This window comes from Carassius auratus, chromosome 34 (assembly GCF_003368295.1).
Source record: "Carassius auratus strain Wakin chromosome 34, ASM336829v1, whole genome shotgun sequence".
Taxonomy (NCBI): domain Eukaryota; kingdom Metazoa; phylum Chordata; class Actinopteri; order Cypriniformes; family Cyprinidae; genus Carassius; species Carassius auratus.
In genome coordinates, this window is record NC_039276.1 from 27,014,978 (window position 1) to 27,042,893 (window position 27,916).

The 27,916-nt window shown below is 36.2% G+C and overlaps 1 protein-coding gene across 4 annotated transcripts; it reads left to right on the plus strand.

Moving 5' to 3' along the window:
* LOC113053660 (type I inositol 3,4-bisphosphate 4-phosphatase-like) lies at window positions 1–27,565 on the plus strand. 4 transcript variants are annotated; one of them, XM_026218839.1, is made up of 24 exons: window positions 1–138; window positions 9,598–9,799; window positions 10,544–10,588; window positions 11,062–11,180; window positions 12,259–12,375; window positions 12,449–12,528; window positions 12,647–12,755; window positions 15,738–15,828; window positions 16,445–16,592; window positions 17,830–17,960; window positions 18,049–18,153; window positions 18,252–18,360; window positions 19,159–19,176; window positions 19,499–19,685; window positions 20,746–20,964; window positions 21,057–21,321; window positions 22,055–22,087; window positions 22,194–22,366; window positions 23,159–23,282; window positions 23,359–23,626; window positions 24,404–24,501; window positions 24,582–24,694; window positions 24,856–25,010; window positions 26,017–27,565. In XM_026218839.1, exons 2-24 carry the CDS (start codon window positions 9,700–9,702, stop codon window positions 26,147–26,149), a joined length of 2,940 nt encoding a protein of 979 aa, XP_026074624.1. In that variant the 5' UTR covers window positions 1–138; window positions 9,598–9,699; the 3' UTR covers window positions 26,150–27,565. The 4 variants fall into 4 exon arrangements, with proteins under 4 accessions (XP_026074624.1, XP_026074626.1, XP_026074625.1 ...); XM_026218841.1 differs by having other exon boundaries at window positions 21,057–21,198; window positions 26,017–26,149; XM_026218840.1 differs by lacking the exon at window positions 19,159–19,176.
* The last annotated feature ends 351 nt before the right edge of the window (window positions 27,566–27,916 follow it).

The window sequence follows — 27,916 nt, forward strand, 5'->3', positions numbered from 1 at the left end:
CTGACGTAATGCGCGGTGACGTCACACCAGGGCGAGTCCAGAAGGCAGCGCAGATGAAAGAATCGCGGAGACCGCTGTGTATCAAAACACTGATCTGCATACTAGCTTCAAATCATGGAGTATATCAGTGACTGAAACGTAAGTGATCCCTGCTGCATTTTTAAAAGCTGGTGATGTGTGAGTGATGATTAGCAGATCAAATTGTTTTTGTGCTATTGTAAGACATAACGGAGGACGCAATCACCAATTCAGTCGTCTTTCTATTCCGTCATGAGCATTAACCCTGTGTCAAGATGTTATATGAGCTGGCGAGATGTAATCAACTTGTGCTGCTGCAGTAGATTAATTATTTTGCAAGATGCTCCAATAATGTTCCTGGAGGTTAAATAATCAGCTGGATCATAAATTGACTGTTGTTTTATTATTTTCAAGACTTTTTTTTTTTTTTACACTGCAGATGGATATATATAGTGTAGGTTTTATATATATATAAAATTATATATTATATTATATATATTTATAAGCAAAAACCTTGAACCTGTTCTTTTTAGTAAATCAAAGCAAACTTATTTTTTTATCAATTAATCAATAATTATTTTTGAATCAAGAATATTTAAGACTCTGAACTGTTAGTACTGAATAATTATTGCTTGCTTACTGAACCATATCTTACTGGAGTTCTGTAAACAGTGGTACTTTATTAAAATGAGTGAATGAAATTCAGTGATCGAATTTGATATATAGTTAGGAGCCACTATAAAGACTTGCATTTATGCCACCTTTAAAATATCTCTAAACATTCCGTGTAAACATCTTTTGCAATAATTGTATTGCATTAGTTTTCTGATAAATTCTGCATTCATGCTATGTCATAATTACTGTTTTCGAGGTGACAAAACATGACTTTTTACTCGGAGCTTTCCACACCTTGCACTATCAATGCCTAAACATAAAGCCTTGTGAATCTGGGGTGGTCAGGTGGCATACTGGTAAGTTGTAGCTCACAGAAATCCTCTCCCTTGACCTCATGGGATAGTAAACTGTCCACTGTATGTGCACTTACGAATCTCACTGATAATAGTAGGTCATCTGGGTGTTTATTGCTTACTGTTTCATGAGTACTTGTTGGCTACTATATATAGTACTGAAGTATGCGATCTTGGATGGAGCCAAGTTTTACTTATGTCACATAACTGGATGAACCTTTGATAGTTCTGATGACCACATTTTGATTCGATATCAACCCTATGTCTTGTCAATCAGTATGTTTTCATTGTAAAAACAAGGGCCTGTTTGTCTCAAGGCTCTTTCCTCAGTACTTTTTGCATTTGCCTTTTCAAATGTGACCAGTTCTTGTTGTTACATGTACAGTATAAAAGGTTCACAAAAAGGAGTGAAGTAAAAGGAAATTATATTATTTTTCAATGTCATACAAAAAATGAAAACTACAATGAAAAGCCTGCAGCTTTGTTTCTATTCATGCATAACACTTGTCATGATATACAATCGATCAAACATTAGTAGTTTTTTCCATCATCTCTATTCGACAACCTCTCATTGCAAGATCTACTCACTGGCATTTACAAAGACAACTGATGATGCGTAGGTTTAAAACAAATACAATTTTTCTTGCAGTCTGAAAAGTGTCACAATGGTCTATGAACCTAAAGTTCATGGATTGTTTTATTGCTAGACAGATGCTGCCGATGACAAGTGCTTTACTGTTTTTCTGCCAATTCATGCATGAAACACACATATAGCACATTTGTTACGCTCATCCCTGTTCCTGTTCTGTATGTCTCCTGTGCAAGTCAGTCTCTTGTCTGCCCTACATCTTCACTAGGGGATTACAATCCAGTTCAATTCAAGTCAAATCACCTTCATGAGTGCAAGAGAACAATAATAGAGTAATATTTTCAGCTAAAGTCAGTTCATTGATGATTCAGTGATGTCATCATCCAATTCAGCACTCTGATCAGTCAAGTGCCCCAAACTAAGCAAGCCAAAGGCAACAGTGCCAATGGACCAAAACTCCATCTGTGACAAAAAAGGAGTAACCGGTTCCTCACCTACTGTAAAGTTTTCGCTGTGTTCACCGCTCATCACACCACAGCTGTTTCCTCCAGCGAAAATGTTGCCCTTAACACATATGAACGTATACTTTAATTATACTTATTTAAATATTGAATTATACTTTATACATACATTACTGTGCAAACGTCTTAGGCACGTTAGTATTTTCACCCCAAAGAATGGTGCTCGGCCAGTTATTTATATCTTTTGCTGTAGTGTGTCAGTAGAAAATATCAGTTTACATTTCCAAACAATCATTTTGTAATTAATTTTAATAACAATCTAGTGAGATTGTTGAATGCACAAGCAGTCTGACAACAGGCGGTGCTCCACATGGAGATCTGATCTCACCATCATCGAATCTGTCTGTGATTACATGAAGAAACAGATGAAACTGAGACAAACTATGTATTAAACAATGACCCAGATCATCAAATACATTTATTAGCCTTAAAGCACAACTTGGGAAATTAGATTATACAAATGAGCACTGGTGTAATTTAATGATGTAAAAATACTTTATTACAGTACTTAAGTATTTTTTGGGAGTATCTGTACTTAACATTTTTATATTTCAGCGACCTTATACTTTTACTCCACTACATTTCCTAATTAAAATGTTTACTTTTACTCTGATACATTTCCCCTAAGTATGTTCGTTACTTACTACAAAATAGCCAGAAGAACACAGACTGCAGGTTTGATGAATCAGTGCTCTGGAGTTTGCAATTGTTACAACGTTGCTCACGTGAAAACAAGTGCACGCACAACTGCGAATGATTCATTTCTCACTCAAGTTGAGTCAGGGGTGTGAGATACAGACAGCATCGTCTGCGATGATATGGGAAGTGTTGTTGTAATGAAGTGCCACCAAATATCACCAACCACACAGATTGATTTATTAGTCTATTAAATCTCAAAATTACACGCATTCCAAATTATAGATGGCAAAAATCCTTCTGTATGTTTTTTTTTATATTTATATAATTTAATGTAGGCCTAGTTAACTTAATCTATATCACACAAAGAGTACCGCATTTCTGCAGATGCATAGATACATTATAATTATTAAAGTAACCTCATTTCTGTCTAGGAGAAATATTTGAGATGTTAAAGAGATCTCACTTAGGATTTTTCTTTCCAATGGGTTGTCGGTCTAAATCTAAATGATACAATCTAAATCTTGACTGGAAATCCTCACAGATACCAATTCTCTCTAAGAAGAAATATATTTGAGAGGATAGTGCCTTACCTAGTATTTTTGAAAGAAAAGGGAGATTTGCGATCGGTCTGTAAATAACTAATTCTCTAGGATTGAGTATTGTAAATCAGTTCGATATCACAATAAATATTCTTCAAAACATAAAGGAATTTTCATGTCCCTTGAAAAAATACAGCATATAAAGTAGACCTAGGTTTAAATAGACAAGAAGTTGACAGAATTATATTTTTTTGTCTTACATTTTTATAAAATATGGCCTTTCTATCATATTCATATCAATACATGAAAGATGAAAGATGCACCATATCTTTAAGAAAGCATCCACTCTTTTTCTCTGCAAAACAAAAATGGATACAAAGGAAAAACTCTTAAATCTACATTAATTAATTATATTATGCTCCAGGCTTCATTATGACAATACTACAGAAATGTTTTTTTAATCTTATTGCAATTTGAAATAATAAATTAATTTTATTTTATGTCTTTTAAAGTGTAATTTATCCCTGTAATGCAAAGCTGAGTTTTCAGACATTACTCCACATGATCTTTCAGAAATCATCATAATATTTTGATTTGATGCTCAAGAAACATTTCTTACTGTGATTGATGTTAAAAATAGTTTGTGATGAATAGAAAGTTCAAAATAGCAGCATTTATTTGAAATAGAAATTATTTGCGACAGTATAAATCTCTTTACTGTGACCTTTTCTTAATCTAATGCATCTTCAGTGAATAAAAGTATGACCCCATGGACATGGATAAGTGCATTTATACACACACAGCCCCACACACATGTAGCATGTAAAGAGCTGTTCATGCAGAAACACTCTCAGGCATGGATTCGTTTCCTCTATGTTTATCATGCACATACGATCTCTACATAAATAGAAACATGACTCATTTCTAGGCTTAATATTCTAATTTATGCTTTCTTTTACAAACAACTTGGTGGCATGATTTCAGATTACAATGCTATACTTATGATATATATGTATATATATTCCTTGTTTACACCACATTAAGGTGTAAATGACTTCTGATTTCTGACCAAAGGTTAGTACGCTTCAAGATTCATCTCAAACACTCTTGTGTTTCTTAAATGAAAGCGTTATATAAAATTCCCTCATGATTGTACCGCCTCCTCCGTAATATTGGCCGCCTCTGTGCCTCTTTCAGTTTCGGAGATGCTGAAAGTGTTGACCATGCCATAAATACTTTAGATCTCTTCTACTTGATTTCCCTGTCAAATTGTTTCAGAGGATACAATACATCCAATTTTGGTCCTCTTTTTGTTCCACTTCCAGTTTGCTGTCATGTGTTTTGAGTAGGGAAGCACAATAATATCGGCACAATATCGGTATCGGCCGATAAAAGCTTAAAATGACCATTATCGGTATCAGCCGATATGAATATTTCTGCCGATGATCCAAACCGATATTCTCCAAGTGAAATAATTGACCTGTTTTTCAGATGTGAATGTCTGTCTACATTTGAAAAATAATAAATTTATGGTAGAATCAGTACAGAAGAGATACATGGATTTCTCTTCAGTAAAATTAAAGTTTAAATATATCAGTATATATTTGTATATATATCGGTATCGGCATCGGCCAAAATTATTTAGAAAATATCGGCATATCGAATATCGGCCAAAATCCAATATCGTGCATCCCTAGTTTTGAGTACAAAAAAACACGAGAGACAGGCGCTCTCCATAATACTGCCCTTCATGTGTGCTTGCAGACTTGCATTTTACATCCATGAAGAGATTGTAGGCGGTCCCATTTGACAATTTGGTTTTAAAGATGTGCTCATGAGCCCCCTTTTTGCATGCACCCTTGATGGAAGCTGTGTAAAACATATGCATTGCATTGGATGAATGAAACATCTGTGTTAGGACCCAAGAAACAGCACCTCAACTGAGCTATTGATTAGTACTGAATATGCAGCTCAGCAGCATATATACACAGCTCTGCTGAGGCAACAGTTAAACAGAAAGTCTTTACTCACTGCCAGTCCAGAAAGCTCAGCTATAATGAGAAAGTCACTCACACTTCCTGATTAAGCGAAAGGCCAGGATGTGGTTGTCTAAGACTGAGAAGTGACAGTTTAGAGTGACACTGCAACAGCGTGCATGTCCAGGTCTGTCTGCGGACGGGTTGTTGTGTTGTGTCGCAGAAATAACTGTTTTCAAACAGGTCTTTATGTGTGTAAATGGTTTGAGCTGAATTAACTGTAGAAAACACTGCAGAAGACAAAGAATAAAGATAAATATTGCTCTTTAAACAATGATAATGTCATCATAATACAGTAGTTGAATACTGAAACAGAGGTTGAAGATGTGGAAGTGTGTGACACCCGAGCTTTCTCCTAACGGACACACGTCTCTATTTCTGACACTGCACATCCACTCCAGCTAGTTTATTTTCGCAGACCGTGTAAAGAACTTTTACCTTTTTTTTAATACCATTCAAAAGTTTGGGGTCAATATTTTTCCCTTTCATGCAGCATTTATTTAAATATTCTGCAAAATATGACTATATGTTTTAAATAACTTTATTTTCTATTTTAATATATTAATTATAAAATGAAATGTGATGTATTCCTGTTATTTAAAAGCTATATTTTCAGACATTACTCCAGTCTTCATCGTCACACGATCCCTCAGAAATCAATCTAATATGCTGATTAGCTGCTCAAGAAAAATGTCTTAATATTATCAATGTTGAAAACATTTGTAACAGATCTGTGGAGACTGTGATACATCTTTTTTTCAGGAATATCTGATGAATAGAAAGTCAGAAAGGAAAAGAAAAAACTGCATTTATTATTATGATAGTAACATTTTGTAACATTATAAAATGTATTTGTCACTCTTTATCAATATAATGCATATTTTCTTGAAGTAGCCCCTCCCCCCAGCTTGAACCTTTTGAAAAGCAGTGTACATGTAAATGCCCTATGAGAGTTACCCCTTATGAAACAAAAATATATTGCAGTTTATTGGAAAATATCATGTAATATATTAGGCCTATATTCTTATATATATAAATTTTTTCCAATATATTGCAATATATTGAAAGCGGCAATCATTTGTATATTTTGCAATATATTATATAATATATGTATCATCAATATATTATTAAATGTATTCAAATATATAAAATATTAGAAAATAAAAAGGGAAAATAATATATTACAATATATCACAATATATTTTAAGAAATATATTGGTAAATATATTTTCCTTTCGTAAGGGACAGTACATTAAAGTCCTAGACTTTACACAACACCGGTGTCAACGACACAGAAAACCTTTCTATTTTTCCATGAACGTGCCCTGAATCATCTCTTTCTAGCCATATTGATATGCACTTGCTACAATACTAGCATTATAATAATAATCATAAGTCAATTAAGTTTATAAAAGTGGATTCTGTTGAATAGGATGCATATTTATTCACTCGTTTTCTTATTCCTGAAATCAACAGCTAGAAAGGATGAATGAGAGCTGATTGGTCTGTGCTAGAGATCATTCTGGGACCACCCATCAGTGGTCCTCTCAAAGCTGAAGAGATGGCTAACCTGTGCACCATTTTCAGATACTCTAGTTCCCTTTAAAGGAGTCTTGCTTGTGACTTCTCTTTTAAGTCATCTTGGTTTTTACACAGAGAGCTTTGAGGCATGATTTGGTGAAGCAGTGTTGGTTGTAACTTCCTCTTCCTGATAACTGAACCAGCAGTGTTCACTAAAGCATCCAAACACATTTTGTTCTCAGATCTAACGGGAAATAATAACTGAATTACTCTTTTCTATTTGACTGTATTTTAAAATATAATTTATTCCTGTGATGGAAAATCTAAATTTTTACAGAAACGATTCTAAAGGTGTGCTGCTTGATATTTTTGTGAAACTGTGAGACATTTATTTTTTCCAGGATTCTTAGAAAGATAAAGAGTTTGCAGCATTTTAAAAATAAATACAAATAGAAATCATTTGTAACATTATAAATGTCTTTCTGTTTTATCAACATAATGCATCCTTGTTGAATAAAAGTATAATTTATATCATTTAAATATAAATATAGGCTAATAACTCCATCATGGTGGTAATCATCAACCCTTCTGCTACAGTTTATAGAAATCTTTACCTGCGGGCGGGAGATGAGTATTCTGATTACAGCAATTTCTATTCGTGATTGCTGTGAACACATTATGATAATGTGTTGTTCACTGTGATATGTCCTAGGCTGTGTGGTGGACTATATCAGGCAGATGGATAGCTGGTGGGTTGTTGGTCGTGTTTGCTAGAGCTTGAGTCGTAAATCAGTCGTCCACCTCTTCAGACCCAGACTACAGCCCACTACCGGCTGCTTTGCCTACACCACAGCCAAAAACCCTCCATCTGCCACGGGTGTAGAGTATTTGCATCCTCATTCTCCTCTGTCTGTGTCAGGATTCAATCGTGTTGTACAGTCCCAGCCAAACACAGAATAGGAAGTTGCTCGACGGAAACTGCGTTCAGCTGATTTTGTAGTACTACGTTTACACATTGTTTACACATGTTGAAAAATAAATGATGCTATCTCTGGGCCTGGTTCATTTCTCCTGAATCATCCCTGAGGGCTGGACATGCTGAGAGTCTTGCAACCCTATTTTCAGTCTTATTTTCTCTGCTTTGATAAAGCACTTGGTGATAAATATAATCTCCAATTCTTTATGGATGGAAAAGTGACCAACATCAGTTTATTTTACACTCTCAGAAAAAAAGGTACAATAGTTGTCACCTTTGTGCAGATGTGGGCATGAAGAAGCACTTTTTTTCTCACGACAGCATGCAGTTTTTCACGCATGATCATGGTGCACCCCACAGGAAGGGACTTTTTTTATTTAAATAAGTTTGCTGTGCTTCACAAAATATAAATTTAAAAAATAATAATTTATGCATTTAGCAGACGCTTTTATCCAAAGCGACTTACATGAATGCTCTATTCAGGCTAACATTTTTTGCCTAACATGTGTTCCCTGGGAATCAAACCCACAACCTTGCGCTGCTAACACAACGCTGTACCACTGAGCCACAGGAACACTCACATGGAACAACATTCTGTCATTCAGACACCCAGTAGCTACTTTATAATAGGCCACATAAGACTGCTCTTTTAATACTGTTTACAATAGAATGTCGATTAAAAATGATAATTAACATTTACAATTGTTTTATTAGGAAACGCACATTTAACTGTGCTTTCCACAGGCATTCACGATCAGATGGGCAGTACTTTTTAATTAAATGTATTTAAAATACATATTTAACGACTTTTGACAATTTTGTCATTTGTATTTCACTGAGAAAAAAATCTAATATAATTTGTAATGAAATACTTTTTGTATTAGAAACACTTAAAGGTGCTGTAGGGAACTTTTGTAAAAAAATATTTTTTACATATTTATTAAACCTGTCATTATGTCCTGACAGTAGAATATGAGACAGATAATCTGTGAATAAATCAAGCTCCTCTGGCTCCTCCCAGTGTCCTATTGCCATTTGCAGAAACTCCATCGCTCCCGGTGAGAAACAACCAATCAGAGCTGCGGTCCGTAACTTTCTCTGTGTTCAAAATGTAGAAAAATGTATATAATAAGCGAGTACACGATGAATCAATTTTCCAAACCGTGTTTTTGGCTTGTCCTGAATCACTAGGGTGCAACTATAATAAGTGTTTATATTCGGACTATTTTAGATTGCTTCGGGGATACCGCGGCGGAGTAACCCAGTACCTTTGTGATTCTTCATAGACATAAACAGAGAGAAGTAGTTCCGGCTACGATGTTCTTCCGCAAGACGCAAGCAGTTCTGTTTATTAACCGCTAGAGCGTCAAAAGTTACCGACTGCAGCTTTAAAATGGCAACATAGGCAGAAACTAAAAGGGATAGTTCACCCAAAAATGAAAATGAAAAATGAAAATGACTCTCCCTCATGTCATTTCAATCCAGTAAGATCTTTGTCTTGGTCTAATCTTTTGATCTTTTAGCTTCCTGTTTGTGAAACATTTCCTTTAAGAAATGAATTATCCATTCACAAACATAAGACTGATTGTTATCTGATTGTTGTCATTGTGATCAGTTATAGATGTCTTCGTTTGAATCCGCATAAATAATACAAAGACATACATGGTGGTTTGAGATCAAGCACAAGTCTCACTCTTTGCCTCAGGTTAACAGTCTCAGGGTCCGCTGGTTCTTCAGTCTCCAGACAGTGTTGACTCATCGTTTCGTCCCCTTCTCTCTCTTGCTTTTAGATTCCAGTCTTTTAGACTAAGACAGAGCTTGGATAACTGGAAGATCCTTAAGATAAAGTGGGAGTGTAAGAGTTCCTTACATTGTTCACTGAAGTAACCAGGATGGCAGGAAGAGAGCGCAGTCCGCGCCACAGGCCATGGTCTGTGTACCGAGCCAACACATTTGATCTGTCCTCTGAGATGATGGGGCTGGCGCTAACAGGTATTATTATTATTATTATTATTAGCTTGATAGTGTGGGGTTTTGCCTACATTAATAACTTTTGGCTGTAGGTCTACAAGAAGCTCATAACCTAGTGATGTATAGTAACGCATACATCATATACTACACATAATAAATGTCTGCTTATAAGATGTCTGTTTTTAGATATGTTTTTCTGTGGTAATAATCAGAATGCCACCGGTGCTCTGAATAGACCTTAAAGGTATAGTTCACCCAAAAATAGAGATTAGTTATAAAGATTTTAAAAGGCACCGTCAGTTGAATTCTGAAAGGTTTTAATTCCGTCGTGATTTATTCACCCTCATATTGTTCCAAACGAGTATGAGTCTTTTCTTCTGAGTAACAGACAAAATTAAATATTTAGAATTGTAAATGATGACAGAAGGAACTGAGCTTTTAAGTTGTGTTTAACGCAAGATTATTCACATTTTAATTGAGAATCTGTTTTAAATTCTATTTCAATTTGTGATTCATGTTCAAAGAAATGTTAGTAATTTAGAATCTGCGGAATTGCTTGAATATTTAATAGTAAACTGTATTTTTACAGTTTAGTGGCTGTGATAATCAATGTGGACCTTTAAATTTAAATTCATAGATAATATAGTGAATAAGAGGCATAATTTAACTTTTAATAGTGTTTTAGAACAATATTTGTATAGTAAAATAATGTAAAGATTATATAATTTGCTAACAGACTAATGAAAAGAGTTGACGTGTGTTTAGGAAACAGTCAGGATCCTGATGAGCCGGTGCTGGAGTTCAGTCTGGGTGAGTATATCAGCTGTCAATCAATCAGAGAGTCATCAGATTGCAGCATTACTGAAGTGAATTTCCAGTCAGTAATACAACGCCACTTGTTCTTCCTCCTTTTTTGGGTTACCACCACTAACAATATGCGGCCTGCTGTAATTTGTAAAGAAAACAAACTGCTTCTCAGCCATGCCCTCTTAGCTCAGATGTAATAAACAGTTATACAGTCTATCTCTGGGCTGTTAAATCAAGTATTTCCATCGTGTTAGGTGCACTGGGTTGTGTCTGACTTTAGCTGTACTCTCTGTGATCAAACATTATGTTGGCAGTTAGCCACCTTAGGGTTATTTAAAATTTGTTTGTATGGCATATTTCACTTTTCATCCAAATATATTTAGATGGTTGCTTACAAAGATTGAAGTGTAATTACAGCTAAATCACTTTTCTCATTTCATGATTAATATACTGAATGGTTGTCCTTCTTTTCCCAGCATGCAGTGAGCTGGTCACTCCATCGCTGGACCGTAAGCCCAGTAGCTTTGTAGCAGTGAGCTGCACCACCCCTCCTCAGGCGTTTTGGACCAAACACGCACAGACTGAAATTATAGAGGTGAGGATGAAAACAAAAAGCACTATGCATTATGAACATGGTGTATAATCATATCATTCAGTAGCGTGGTGAGGACATCTGATTACATCATTGTATTTTAGGGTTACAGACATTTATTTATTCATTTATTTTGTTCATGCTTTTTTTTACACTTGAGCATACTTAAAAAAAAGAGTACTTGTTATGGAAATGATATGTTTAAAAGAATATAATTAATTGCAAACTGAATGGACATTTAATTGCATGTTACTTGCAGATAAGTGATGTGTTATAGCTCATATTAAATCCAGTAATCTGAACTTACATTTTTTAATGTAAGTTTTTAATACTTAAAAACTTGAATGCTGCTGCCAGGATTCTGACTAGAACCAGAAAATCTCAGCATATCACACCAGTCCTCAGGTCCTATTAGGATTAATTTTAAAATATTATTATTTGTTTCTAAACCACTAAATGGCCTAGGAATTCAATACGTTGCAGAAATTCTCACTGAATATAATATTAACAGACCACTCAGATCATCAGGATCGAGTCAGTTAGAAATACCAAGGGTTCACACAAAACAAAAGGGGAATCTGCTTTTAGTTATTATGCCACCCGCAAGAACCAGCTCCCAGAAGAGATCCGATGTGCTAAAACATTAGCCATATTTAAATCCAGACTCAAAACACATCTGTGTAGCTGTGCGTTTACTGAATGAGCATCGTGCCACGTCCACACTGATAGCATTGTGTTTTATGTTATTTATCATCATCTTTTATTCTTAACTGTCTTAAGTGTAATTCCTTGCTTTCATTGTTGTTATTATTTTTATGATTAATTAATTTCCTTTTATGTAAAGCAATTTGAATTACCATTTTGCATGAAATGTGCTATATAAATAAACTTGTCATAAATATTTTGTATATTCAGAAACATTATACTGTGTGTAATATGTATGAAGTGTATTATGTTAATGCCATGGAACATGTTAAACTTACCCTAAAACCTGTTAAATATCAGATTTTTTTAACTGATGTTTATTTGAATGCAGGCATATAATTTTTTGTTGTTGTTGTTGTTGTTGTAATTTTTTTAGGGCACTAGTAATCCAATCTTCTTGAGCAGCATTGCCTTCTTCCAGGAGTCTCTGATTACCCAGCAGACTCAAGTCAAACTGTCTGTCTACGATGTGAAGGACCGCTCACAGGGGACTGTAAGACAGAAACCTGCTATTCTTAACATCCTGCTCTGTTTTGCTCTGCCTCATAAGCTCTCTGTTTTATTAGATGTACCTGCTGGGTTCGGCTATGTTTACAGTGAAAGAGCTGCTTCAAGACAAACACCACAGGCTACACCTCACTCTGCAGTATGTGAGATCAATATAGGCACAAATCCAATGTGTAATCCCACAGTTAGCACAGAATTTATTAGTTATTTCAGGAAATATAGTCTGACACCTTTTTGTGGTTATTTCACTGTCTCAGATCAGCAGAGAGCGAGCGGATGGGTAACATTACCATCATCGCTTGGCAGATAGAGGAGAGTAGAGACCAGCGAGCTCCTCTGGCACGCTCAGACACAGTTAATGGCAGGGTAAGTGCTTACACACGCTTCTCTACACACACTATACATTAGTGGTCGACTGATGTGAGTTTTCAAGTGGCCGTTGTCCAAAACCAATGTATAATTAATTTGAAATATACATTACCAAAGCCATTACTTATTATTGTATCATTATATACAATTATAGTATTTATTAATATCCTGGATGGTTTTTATTTTATAGTTCACATTTTAATAAAATTGTGTTGTTTTATTAGTATTTGTGTATATGTGTGTGTGTGTGTGTGTATATACATATATATATATATATATATATATATATATATATATATATGATGAGTTTGGTTCCAAAACACAATAAACTGCTTTTTTTTATTGAGTTTCCACTAAAATCAATATTGTTTCTGGTCAGTATTGAAAATCCAATTTTTTATTTTAAGCAAAATGCTATATTCACAGAGTTATTAGGTCATGTTTTCTCCCTTTTTTTTTCCAAACTGCGACAAATGCTAGTTTCCCTTTTTTGCAGAATGTGAGATATGCACTCAACCAATCACAGAGCACCATTCCACGCACTGTAAACAGTAACAACCAACCACAGCGCACTATTCCACGCACTGTAAACGGTAACAACCAACCACAGCGCACCATTCCACGTACTGTAAACGGTAACAACCAATCACAGAGCACCATTCCACGCACTGTAAACCGTAACAACCAATCACAGCGCACCATTCCATGCACCGTAAACGGTAACAACCAATCACAGCGCACCATTCCACGCACTGTAAACGGTAACAACCAATCACAGCGCACCATTCCACGCACCGTAAACGGTAACAACCAATCACAGCGCACCATTCCACGCACTGTAAACGGTAACAACCAATCACAGCGCACCATTCCACGCACTGTAAACGGTAACAACCAATCACAGCGCACCATTCCACGCACCGTAAACGGTAACAACCAATCACAGCGCACCATTCCACGCACTGTAAACGGTAACAACCAATCACAGCGCACCATTCCACGCACCGTAAACGGTAACAACCAATCTCAGCGCACCATTCCACGCACCGTAAACGGTAACAACCAATCACAGCGCACCATTCCACGCACTGTAAACTGTAACAACCAATCTCAGCGCACCATTCCACGCACCGTAAATGGTAACAACCAACCACAGCGCACCATTCAACGCACCGTAAACGGTAACAACCAATCACAGCACACCATTCCACGCACCGTAAACGGTAACAACCAATCACAGCGCACCATTCCACGCACTGTAAACTGTAACAACCAATCTCAGCGCACCATTCCACGCACCGTAAATGGTAACAACCAATCTCAGCGCACCATTCCACGCACCGTAAACGGTAACAACCAATCACAGCACACCATTCCACGCACCGTAAACGGTAACAACCAATCTCAGCGCACCATTCCACGCACCGTAAACGGTAACAACCAATCACAGCACCATTCCACACACTGTAAACAGTAACAACCAATCACAGCGCACCATTCCACGCACTGTAAACGGTAACAACCAATCACAGCGCACCATTCAACGCACCGTAAACGGTAACAACCAATCACAGCACCATTCCACGCACTGTAAATGGTAACAACCAATCACAGCGCACCATTCCATGCACTGTAAACGGTAACAACCAATCACAGCGCACCATTCCATGCACTGTAAACGGTAACAACCAATCACAGCACCATTCCACGCACTGTAAATGGTAACAACCAATCACAGCGCACCATTCCACGCACTCCTGACAGTAATAGCGGCGCTTGAATACACCTGGCATCCTAGTTTTCCTCATTTACTTTGTACTTTGTGTTAAGCAAACAAGGGCTGCACTATAAATCACGTGTGATTGTCAATCATGCCCATCTCATAAGTAAAGCCAATTCTGTGATAAATGGTAATGGTTAATCTCCATCATGTGCCTTAAGCTGGAGATAATTCAGATGCATTTATTACACAGATCCGTAGATCAGTAACAAGGTACGCTATATCAAATTCATTGGATGAGTCGCATTAGATTATGAACGCGATATTGTGTCGCTTGTCAGGGTTAGTGTTTTTATTAATGCCATTTATGTTTATGTATTGTTAACACATCACATAGCACTAGTCAACTAAATGAATGTAACATGGCAAAGATGAATGCACTTTTGGAAGTTGAATGTTAGGGAAATGTCATTTTGGAATTTCTGTGGTCTTTAAAAATTATTTTATTGCTGTAATTAATTCATAGCATTAAAAAGATGACCCGTTGAATTTATTTTGGAAGTGATGACTGATGGTATTTACCAAGTTCAGAGGCTGTCATATGTGGATCAACTTACTATGTTGTGTATTTTCACTTTCATATTGATTAAATTATTTTTTTTGCTTTTGGGGAAAAAATAAAATACAATTTTATTATGCATTTTTGAAAATCAAAACCTGGATTTACATTTTTAATGTTATTATAACCTAAAGATGCTATGTGAAAGTTTAAAACAGAAATGAGTGGTTTTCATCTTCAGCCACATTCTTTGGTAAAGAAAACACATTTTTACTCAAATTAATAAAAATGGATTTATTAGGTTTTGGAACCAAACTCTTCATATATATGTCTATATAGTTTTTCTGTTTTAGTTATTTTAGTTCTTCAACTTCAACAAATAAAAATTTAGATTTTTATATTTAAATTAATTTCAATAAACATTTATTTTATTTTAATTCAATTTTTATTTAAATTTAAATTTTATTTAATTTAATATAGATGTTTTCTATCTGTTTAGGTTGTAGTCCATGATAACAACACTGACTTTCAGTAGTAGATTTTTTATATATTTTTTTATTTTTTGGTAAAAGGGGAACTGGCACTTCTGTTAAAGAGATGAACGTCTCTATTTTATTTTGTACAACTGTGTCTATTTAAATCACTGTCTCCTCAAAGAACATGACAATCTTGTGTGTAATCGTTCTCCTGTTCCTCACAGATGGTATTACCTGTGGATGAAAGTCTGACCGAATCCATGGGAGTAAAAGCTAAATCACCTTCCCTATGTAAAGACCCTCTTTTAAAGGCAGGTGAGTGTCTAATTTTGATGTCTATTTAAAAAAAAAAAAAAAAAAAAAACTAAATAACTTAATTATTGCAGCTGCATTCCATCTGGAGGAAGCTGTTTATTTCTAATGTGCCCTTCGTAACTGAAGCAGTGAGCCGTAGCCTTCATTTCCTGCTGTGGAGACTCATGTGTACCACAAGCTGTGTGAAAGAGGTTCTGAAAGCTGTTCCTGCAGCCATAAAAACACAAGAGTGCTTATTTGTAGAGTGTTAAATCATCTGTGTGAATAAATCATGCATTGTGTAACTAGATTAGCATTTATTGAAGGATATACTAGTGCTTTGAGGCAACAAAAAGAAGAGTTTGAAGTGTTCTTTAAGGTTAGGTTTAAAGCTTTAGTTCCGCTTCAATAAAATGCTTCATCTATCAGCATGTACTCTAAAGAAACTAAATAGGTGATGAAGCATTTTTCACTTAGAAATTGCAGTAACAGTTACCATATAGTTAACTACATATGTTAATAAAACCAGCAATGAATAATGTCGAATAATCGTAGCTTGTTACAAATGAATGCTCCAGTAGATGTAGTAAAATGCAGTAGCTGCTCTTATTACACACACATTGATTGATTGATGCAGTGTTTGGAGGCACTATTTCACGGATGTACCGGTTTCCCACGACTGACGGAAACCACCTGCGTGTCCTGGAGCAGATGGCAGAGAGCGTGCTCTCCCTGCACATACCGAGACAGTTCGTCAAACTACTGCTGGAGGAGGACGCTGCCAGGTAAAAGCACTTCACAGTTAGTGCTCATGCTCAGAATGACTCTTTTCAAAGGGGACATGAAATGGAAAATCAGAATGTCCTTGTATTTATACATAAAACAGGTTATGCTACAGTAAAAACATACTGCAAGTTTCATAGCTCAAGGTAAAACTTTTTAAAATAGTTTAAAATAGTTTTTGTTTTCCACCCTTATGAAATGCCAGGATTAAAGGAATAATTCATCCAAAAATGAACATTTGCTGAAACTTTCCTCACCCTCTGGCCATCCACGATGTTTCTTCATCCATTTGGAGAAATTTAGCATGATGCATCTGCTTGAGTGAATGGGTGCCGTTACAACGAGAGTCAAACAGCTGATAAAAAAAAACATCACAATAATCCACAAGTGATTCACACAAATCCACTACATCAATCTTGTGAAGTAAAAAGCTGCTTGTTTGTAAAAGTCGATAATCAAAATCTTTCCCCTCACATCCACCAACACACTTAGATCCGTGCATATCTCTCCTGATTCAGATGAGACAACTTTTTCACTTGAGAAAGCTATTATAGATAAAGAACTTGTTTGAAGTTAAAAATGTTTTAATGATCAATGTGTTTCTTAAAAACATGCAGCTTTTCGCATTACAAGACGTTATTGGACTGTTTTATCAGCCGTTAATCTGACGGCACCCATTCACTGCAGAAAACCCATTGGTGAGCAAGCAACACTACAATCAGTAACACAATTTGTTAACATTAGTTAATGTATTAACTAACATGAACTAGCAATGAACAATACATTTGTTACAGTATTTATTAATATTATATTATATGTCTGTTAATATTAATGAAAATACAGTTATTCATGGTTTGTTCATGTTAATTCACAGTGCATTAGCTAATGTTAACAAATGCTACTTTTGATTTTAATAATGCATTAGTAAATGTTGAAATGAACATTGACTGATATCAATAAATGCTGCAGAAGTATTGTTCGTGCTTAGTTCATGTCACCTAATACGGTTAACTACTGTTAACTAATGAACAACCAAAAAAACAGTAACCAACTCTTCTACATCTTGGATGACCCGAGGGTGAGAACATTTCCTGCAAATGTAATTTTTGGGTGAACAATTGATTCACTTTTGTTCAGTATATGGAAATTGCATGATTTATAAGATTCTAGCAAAACTCAAACAGTATGAATTCATATTCTCTATTTAAAAATAAGTTTGTATTGTATTTCTGCACACAGGGTGTGTGAGCTGGAGGAGTTGGGCGAGTTGTCCCCCTGCTGGGAGAATCTGAGGAGACAGATCATCACTCAGTATCAGACCATCATCCTCACCTATCAGGAGACTCTCAGTAACTTACACCAATACAAGGGTAAGTGTTGCGGCACCTGCTCAACCAGAAGGAGGAAGTGAGAGCACTGTAATTAAAGCCGATTTCAATATTGTATTCTATCTGTCAGGTCCTTCCTTTAAATCGAGCACCCTGAAAGGAGAGAAGAAGCTAGAGTTTCTGCCTACAAACCTCCACGTTCAGAGGATGAGGGTGCAGGGCGAGTCCGGCTACGGTGAGAGATCTCTGCTCAATATTTGCACTGCAACACTGAACTTCTTTATCCGTCTGTCGAAGTGGGGTGGTCTTGATGTGACATACATCTCTGAACAGATCGCACATATGATGTGGTGACCACAGGCGCCCCGGCTGCACATCATCAGGGCTTTAAGGCCAGCGGATTGAGGAAACTCATTCAGAAATTTGAAGAAGCCAAAAAGCAGTAAGAAAAAAATATTGTGTCTTGGCTTTTCTTAATTCTCCTCTGTGATATTCTTGTAGCGGTATGGAAGCTTATTTTCACCACAAAATAAAAAATGTAAAAAGATCATTGGGATTTTTTTTTCTTTCTCACAATTGTGAGCCTATATCTCACAATTCAGGCTTTTATCTTAAAATTGTACGGTTGTGCGGTTGGTTGTGAGTTATAGACAATACTTTTCTTCTCAGAAATGCATCTCTTGTAGGGATGCACGATATTGGATTTTGGCCGATATTCGATATGCCGATATTTTCAAAATAATTTTGGCCGATGCCGATACCGATATCGATTTATATACAAATTTTTCGCCTGATATATTTAAACTTTAATTTTACTGAAGAGAAATCCATGTATCTCTTCTGTACTGATTCTACCATAAATGTATTATTTTACAAATGTAGACAGACATTCACATCTGAAAAACAGGTCAATTATTTCACTTGGAGAATATCGGTTTGGCTCATCGGCAGAAATATTCATATCGGCCGATACCGATGATGGTCATTTTAAGCTTTTATCGGCCGATACCGATGTTGTGCCGATATTATCGTGCATCCCTAATCTCTTGATTCTGAAAATCATAATTGCAAGAAAAAAAGTCTTGAATTGTGAGAGATAAGCTCAGAATAATGTTTTATTAGGAGGCAGAAATAATGTTCCATAGAGCTGCACTTTTTTATATATTAAAATTGTATTTGGCATTTATCCCATGACTGCGATTGTAATCAGTTGATTTCATGTTGTTTGCTTTCCGATCAGTTCGTATGAAGGTGAAGGGTGAGTTTCAGGGTTGTCATTTTCAGATGTTTCATCTTGTTTATGATCCTTTACTTCACTTACATTAAATGTGAAGGATCTTTCTCGTTTGCAGCAACATGTGTGTTTTCAAAGGACGTGTTAGCACAAAACTGCTCTCGCACTCCATCCAATTATGTGCACTTGGCCTTTGTGTATGTTTTCTGTGTGTGCTTGTATGTCACAGCATCTCATTTGAAGTATAGTCCACTCGGTCACAGCTTGTGCAGCTGAACTAGTGATAACGAATGGGGAATTGGAGAATGTGCTGTTGTTTAGTTTTGAATGATCTGTCTCGTTTCAGTGCCGGGGAATCTGCTCCTCTTTCTATGCGCTACCAGCCACAGGATGTGTTGAAAGCTAAAGAAATCATTTCCCATATCAACACTCTGAAGACGCAGGTCAGCTACTACACTGAGCGGCTGTCCCGCGCCGCCAAAGAACACTCAACCAATGCATTGGAAAGGACCCTCGCTATCCTCACAGACAAGGTGAGAGGAGTTGCATGAACCATTTACAGTCTGTTCACTGACCATCTAATGCATAGCAAGAACTGGCTGAAATCCACAGTCCAATCGCATTGTCTTGCTTTACCAAACCTAATAAGGACACACAGTAAAACTCTGAGTTTTGCTTGAGGCACTTAAACTAGCAATTAAACTAGTTAACAGTAAGCAGAGCTATATATTTTCCATTGCTTATGTCTGAAAAAACTTGAATTTATTAATATTGGAAATATTTTCTGTATGACCATTCACAGAGACTACAAACACATTAAAAATTTTTATGTAAGATTTAATTTAAAAAAAATAAATTGTTACATTTTAAAATAATATAAAATAACTCAACTGTAATAATAAAAATTTAATTATAAATATTTTATTATTTTACAGTTTTATATCTCTATATATTAATTTAATATAGTATAATTCTATACGTTATTATAATTTATAATTAATGTTGTAGTTTTATTTAAAAAAATAATTATTATAACTCTATTATTTAATTTTGTATTGCCTTTAATTCTATATATTATTATAACTCTATAATTGTGGTATGATATATTTCAGAAGTAACTGTGCACTCAATGGCACATAAAACATTCAAAACTTTTTTGAGTTGCTTGATCTGCCAATCAGAGGGTCTCTTCCTGTCCGAGGAATATTTATGAATCACCATTAATCAAAGTTTCATCAAAATTGAATGTTCAATTAATATTTCAGGTATATCAGGTAATATAATACAATGTGTAAATATTATGGACCCTTTTCACATTCTTTGATGATGCATTTCCACAGTTATTAACGTCATAAATCTTGGGGTGTTTTTTATATTTCTTTATTTTAATGTAATGCACATTTATAACACTACCATGCCGTAGAAATGCTTTCCATTTATCATTTTATCATTTACTATTTACAGTTGCTTCTGAGAACCTGAGAATGTGAAAAGGGTTCATTAATGAAAGCTATTACAAAATGTTTCTCGTGCTCAAGTAAAAGCTGTTGAGGTCCGCTGAATGAGTAAGTGTATTCTCTGTGTGTCTCTCAGACGCGGCAGCTGGTGACCGTGTGTGACAGTAAGCTGCTAACTACAGCTATCCAGGCACTGAGTGCTGCGCGTCCAGAGATCATCACCTCCAGAGGCTCTCCGTCCACCCACGACACCGAGCGCGTGGTCCCGAGGAACGACCAGGGCTCTCCACAGGCCAAGAGGAGCGGGACAGGGAACAGAGCATCCATGAACCTAAACTGGCAGGAGGAGGAGTGGGTAAGATCCCGAGACTCACATTAGTTTCTCCTGATTTAGGAATACTGCAGAACCTAAAAGATTTCCTCTGTAAACTTCTGTTTCTGCTTCAGGAAAAGATCTGGCTGAATGTGGATAAGAGTCTGGAGTGTGTGATCCGCTGTGTGGAGAGACTGCTGACGAGAGAGCGCTCGCAGAGCGACAGCAGTGAAGACGTCTTCATGTCTGACCAGCAGGCCGACACCAGCAAGAGAGGTAGCCAGGGCAATGCATTCTGGATCAACCCTGGTGACGGTTCCTCCACCCCCCTGACCTCATCACAGCCCCTTTCATCCTTACTGAACCCTGCATGTCCATCCAGTCCTAACACTCGCTCCTGTAGGTTCCACCCCGGGTTTTGATTCTGTTTAAAACTGCTCAGATAGCACAGATGCTTTCAGTTCTACATCCTCTTTTACTGGCACAAGTGATAACTCTGCACTCCACTGAAAATCAGACGCGGCGCACTCCTGCTTGATATCTCTGCTTCCAACCATCAAGGAGACCTTTGTGAAAAACTACTCTTTAGCATACTTTTGTAATGAGTACTTATGATGGAAATAATATACTTAAAAAAATATAATGGCATGTTTACTGCAATTGGATGAAAATATAGTGTTAACACTTTATTTTCAGGACCAGTTCTCACTATTAACTAGTTGCTTATTATCATGCATATTTACTTGCATATTGGCTGTTTATAAGCACATAATAATGCTTTATTCTAGATTACCATAATCTACACCCCTCAATACCTAAACTTAATTACTTTACTATTAACTATTAATAAACAGGAAGTTAGGAGTTTATTCTGGGAAAACTCTTAGTTAACTGAATATGTGTTCCCTAATCTAAAGTGTTACTACAAATGCACAATCAATACAATTAAGCACACTTCTTTTTTTACAAGGGGCTTCACTGCTGGAGACTCAACATAAAGAGTTAGATTGGGATGCAACAAAATGCTTGCTTTTAGTTGCTTATGTTTTGATGTGCATGTATATGCTAACAAACCAAACATTGCATTTCATAAACAGTTCTTCTCCCTTCTTCTCTCTCTGTCCTGCTTTAGATGGCAGTCCCAGTGTTGAAGGCTCCTCTCCTGGTAAGTCTGTCACTTCAAACTATCTGTACTCGTCGCAGCTTCTGTACATATATGTGGGCTGTGCAGTTTTTTTGTTTTGTTCAGCTGTGTGTATTGTTGGCTGTAGGTGAATGGAGTGAAGCTCTGTATCCCCTCCTGACCACTCTGAATGAGTGTGTAGCAATGATGAGCGACAAAGCCAAGAAGTCCATGGTGTTTCTCCTGATGCAGGACAGCGCTCCCACTATCGGCATGAGTCTGTCACTACAGTACCGCAGAGATGTGGTTTTCTGTCAGACAGTTAGTACAAACTATTCTATACAGATACACAACACCATTGTATTGGGAATGGGTTATAACCAGGCACGTGTGCGTAGAATGTGCTCTGTAGAACATTTCAGTATATATTCCTGAATTTACCCAAATAAGTATTTTAAGATTGGAAATGTATTTTTCTGCCACTTACATTTCACATTGTGAAATATATTAAACCGGTAACATTTTACAGTAAGGCTTATTTGTTGATGCATCAGTTGACATGAACTATGTATTACAGTATTTGTGAACCTTTTCAATGCTGGTTAATAAAATTATAGATTTTCATTGTTTGTTCAGGTTAGTTTCTCAGTGCATGTTTTCAAATGTATTCCTAATGTAGAAATAACATTAACTAAGATTAATAAATGTTGAACTATTGTTTATTGTTAATGTTAACTATTGTAGTTAACTAACGTTAACAGATTAAACCAAATAATATATTAAAAAGGTTTAAACACAATATATTTTACATTTGAAAAACATTTACAAAAATTGCCATATTGACGTTCAACCCATAATGCATCAGTTTCCCCAGGCTTGGTAATGAAAAAAAAAAAACAAAACAAAACAAAAAAAAATATATATATATAAATTGTATTTTTTTTTTTTTGTTGAAAATAGTTCTACTTTCAGAATACTCTACAAAACTGTTTTATATTGCAATCCTTGCACTTAATAATGCAATGTTGTGCTTTCCAGTGTTTAGAAATGTTCCTAGCAGACTGTAAATTATAGTTTCATATCCATTTTAATAGTATCCATATTTCTTTGTAGCTGACGGCCCTGATCTGTGGGTTTGTGGTAAAGCTGAGGAACTGTCTCAGTGACAGCGGCTTCCTCAGACAACTCCACACTATCGGCTTACTGGTCCAGTTTGAGGGGCTCCTGAGCACCTACGGTAAACATACAAACGTATTTTAGGTGGTCAGCTTATCTGGACGTGTGAACTCAAGCTCTTTTTTCGTCTCTTAAAGGGGAGGAACTCGCCATGCTGGAGGACATGAGTGTAGGAGTCATGGACCTCCGGAACATCACCTTTAAAGTGACCCAGGCGACCTCCAGCTTCAGCCCCGACATGCTGCCTGTCATCACGGGCAACAGAGATGGGTTTAACGTGCGTGTCCCTTTACCGGGGGTGATGTTTGATGTGTTGCCACGGGAGATCCAGAATGGGATGCTGCTGCGAGTTCAACCCGTATTTTTCAACGTAGGAATCAATGAGCAACAAACGCTAGCGGAAAAGTAAGTGTAGGAATGAAATATAAGTTCTGTTTCTTTATGTGGACTGATTTAATCACACTGGGTCACGTTCACTAATAATCGCATGGATTATCAGTATTTATACGCACAGGAGAACTTCTCACAAAAATGAATTTGGAGTATATTTAATGAGCAGTTGCATGCTTAATGTGAGTTATTTGCATAAAACACACCCAGACCATCTCTTGGGCTTTCGTCACTCTCCGGAAACATATGATGCTCTCTGAATACACACTGTTGCAGCAAGATTCTCGAGCAATGCAAAGTTTGCCATTTTTAATAAACAGTTAGACCCAGATTACAGAGATCTCTTTAGCCAGCTGTAGTACATGCACATTTGTGTTTTTATGAGAGGATAGTCACAGCTTAAGTTATAATGCAGCTTTTCTTACTCTTTCATTGTATAAAATTAAATACATAGTTTAAAGATGAAATATCTATGAATGAAATGTTATCTAAATGCGATTATAAGGTCTCCCAGAGTATGTGAATTTTTCATTTAGAAGGCTCAAGTTGTTCCTTTTTACATAAGTTTACCATACTTTTAAGTAATTGATGAATCATTTATGGATTGTGAAAAACTGTGTATGCAGATTTAATGCACACTGTGTGTGTGTGTGTGTGTCTGTGTGTGTGTGTGTGTGTGTGTGTGTGTGTGTGTGTGCATGCTTAGTGAATGTCAGACTGTCATTATACAATATACTTTTCAGTATACCATATACATTTAAGTATTCAGATTCATTTTGCATTTCCCTTTAGGTTTGGAGACACATCGCTGCAGGAAGTGGTGAATTTGGAGAGTCTAGCTCGTCTTACCTCCTATTATGACCAGTTTAAAGAAGTGCTGCCTGAAGACTGTGAGTCTCTCCTATACTCTCCTCTAGAGTTGGTCGATGGTTTATGTCAGTCCTAACCAGCTGAATGACTCTGTGTGTAGGTCTGCCCCGCTCTCGCAGTCAGAACTGTGTGCCTGAGCTACTCAAGTTCCTCAGTCAAAACGTTAACGCCAGGAAGAGCAAGAATGTGGACATCCTGTTGCAGGCAGCAGAGGTACAGTGATCTGACATTATCATTACAGTCTCCTGAAACATGGGAAACCATCATTCAGAGCTACTGTACGATCTGATTACAAAATAATGGCACTAGTGAACTCCTAGAAACGGCCTGAGTGTACATTACCAGGATGATATGGTTCTCATTTGTTATGTCAGGTTTGTCGGCGTCTGAATGGCGTGCGTGTGACCAGCTGCAAGAGTGCGAAGGATCGTACGGCCATGTCTGTGACCCTGGAGCAATGTCAGATCCTCCAGCACGAGCACTGCATGGCCCCGCAGGTCTTCACGCAGGCGCTGGACTGTATGCGCAGGTGAGGAAGCATTTGCAGATAGGAAGCATTCATTCACATACTAAGGACCGCTCACACCAAGCAGGATAACTATAATGATAGTGGCGATACTCTCTTAATCCGTATCTTAATTCATGTTTTCACAATTTAAGGTCTTAATTTGGAGTACAAAATCTTAAATTCATGGCATTTAATGTTGCATGAACTGCAAAAATGAATATCTTCCTCACTATTTTTATTGTTTTCTAATACAAATATCTAAACATCTTCAAATCAGGGTACATTTACTAGAGATGTGCATTTACTCAGTCTTGTTTTCTGAAAAACTGAACAAAGTAAATGTATTTATGCTTATAGCAAGTGAAACCCTGTTTTCTGTATTAAGCTGATTTTTCCAAGCCCACTGGCAGATCTTTCTTGTTGTTTTAACCGTAAACTCACTTCATTTTGATCAGTTTCTCATAAAACAAGTTTTCCTTGGTCATTTTGCTTCTCAAATAAAGTATTTTGAATTATGAATCCTTACACTGGAAAACAAGACAAACATTTTTTTTCACGAATATTATTTTTGTGTATTGTGATCAGAAAGTACATTAAAAGTTTTTTCTTTCTTTCTTTTTGTAAAATTACTATTTTTAGCACAATTATTATCATATTGTGTTCGATTTCATTTATTCCTTAAATTTTCTTTACTTGGTCATAAAAATGTTAAATTTACCTAATGTACATAAAGCCTACAGGAACCCAGTGAAGATATAGTTTTAAAAATCAATCTAATTGTAAAAGAATAGCATATCAACCAACAATAACGGTAATAGCAGAGAGGAACAAAATCTTTGGATCACTTTCAGAACTATTTCTTTTGTGTGTGTGTGTGTGTGTGTGTGTGTCCTATCTGAGGAACAATAAAAACATTTGACAGTCATTCAGAACATTTAAAGTGCGATAAAACACAACGTTATCATGCATTGGTGTGGACTAATATAGTCATTATTGTCTGTTTCTCAATCTCCTTTCTGTTCCACAGCGAGGGCTGCAGGCGAGAAAACACCATGAAAAACGTAGGCAGCCGCAAATACGCTTTCAACTCCCTCCAGCTGAAGACCTTCCCTAAACAGTACAGACCTCCAGAGGGCACCTTCGGGAAAGTGGAAACTTGAGCTGTTCGTTCTCTTTACTTCACCACCACACATCCGAGGGAAACTTTTATTATGCATAGTCATGCTGAAACAAGCTCTGGATATGATCCAGACGACAAGGCTAATATTTTTAGATCCCCAGCCTCTTGGCTCTGAGAAGAAAGGAGATAGGGAAAGAAAATCACTTGAAGATAAATGAGTAGCTTGCTTGGCTGTTGCACTGAAAGCAGGAACGAAGGCCTGTTTGACTCTTAATACTTAAAAAGACAAACAATTTTTTTTTTTCTGAGAATTGCCCAAACAATCCCAAAGCATTTCATTACTTCCATATATGTTTAGTCAATAAGTACATTTTAAGATACTTTCCAGAACCACACTTGGTCTTTGTACCAACATCCAAAGTTCAAAACTATAAGCACTTAAGCAAAGCTGTTTCGTCATCTTTAGATTGTATTTAAAGTTCAGTAGGTTATAGGTAACATGTTTGTTCTGTGATTTAGTAGATGATTTGTTCCCAAAGTCATCCAGTTGTAAGATTTATAAGGAAAAGTCAAGCTGTAAAGTCCTACTGAGGATCCATAGATGCACTTCGTTCTTCATCCTCACTTCATTTAAAGTGTACACAAAACTAGCTGCCTTAAGAGAGTCCACCACTGCAAACATCTGGGTTGAGATAAATATGTAGATATTTCTAATCTGTGTATGACTTTGTGATGTGGCAGAGTATGTTTTATTTATTTACAGTGAGACTATCTTTTTGCTGAAGTGTTAGTGCTTGAATGCAGGCCTTTCCCCTGCTGACTGTGCATTGAGACAAGCTTCCTCGTACTGTTGCCTAACACAGCTAGTCTCTGTACAGTGAGCATACTGTGGGAATATACATTCTCTGTAAGGAAATATGTGAGAAGACACTATTGATATGTATGATTTTTTTGTATATGTTTTCATAGTTAAAAGTTTCTCTGTGGGACATTTATGTCGGTTGATATGAATGTCAGTGTTGATCTAATATGGAGCATTGCTGCTCTGGTCCTAAAATATGAAGAATATTTCCTGGAGGGTTTTTTTTTTTTATTATCTTAAAGCAGAGAGAAGCATTTAGACTATTTATTTTATTGTAATAGTTATATGAAAACCATAATAGGCTTTAAAGATCAAAAGTAACTCTACATTTAATGACTGTCAGCCTTTGTCTCTGCACAAATAAATGCACAAATCGTCTGTAATTCCTGGTTTGTATATTGCAAGATTGAACAACTGAAAGCTTATATTTGCAACTAGGAAGACAAGGGCATGGGTCTTAACCTCTGCTGAAATGATTATTAGTTAAAATAATTCAAACAAACAAACAAATAAACAGATGCAGTGCATGGAAGGTAGGCTACAATTGTTAAGTTTACACTTATATATATATTAATAAATGCACATGTAATTATATTACCTCTTGGTAAAAATCATTTTATTTTCATTGTCATGCAAGAGTCATGCACTCTATTGTAAGTGCAAAAGCTATGTTGTAAGAGCATGCTGCGCTATTGATCTTTCAGTGTCTGTTTAATTATTATATATATATATATATATATATATATATTTTTTTTTTTTTTTTTTTTTTTTTTTTTTATGTACCAGTATGTTCAAATACCTGCTGTACAAAATGCCTCTCTTTCCTCCAAACATACATCTTAATTTAAATTAAAATTATAAACCAGGATAAACTTCAATCTATGTTATTGTTTCGTGCACTATTGTGTTCATTTACATACAGCATTATGACCATTGCTAATTATA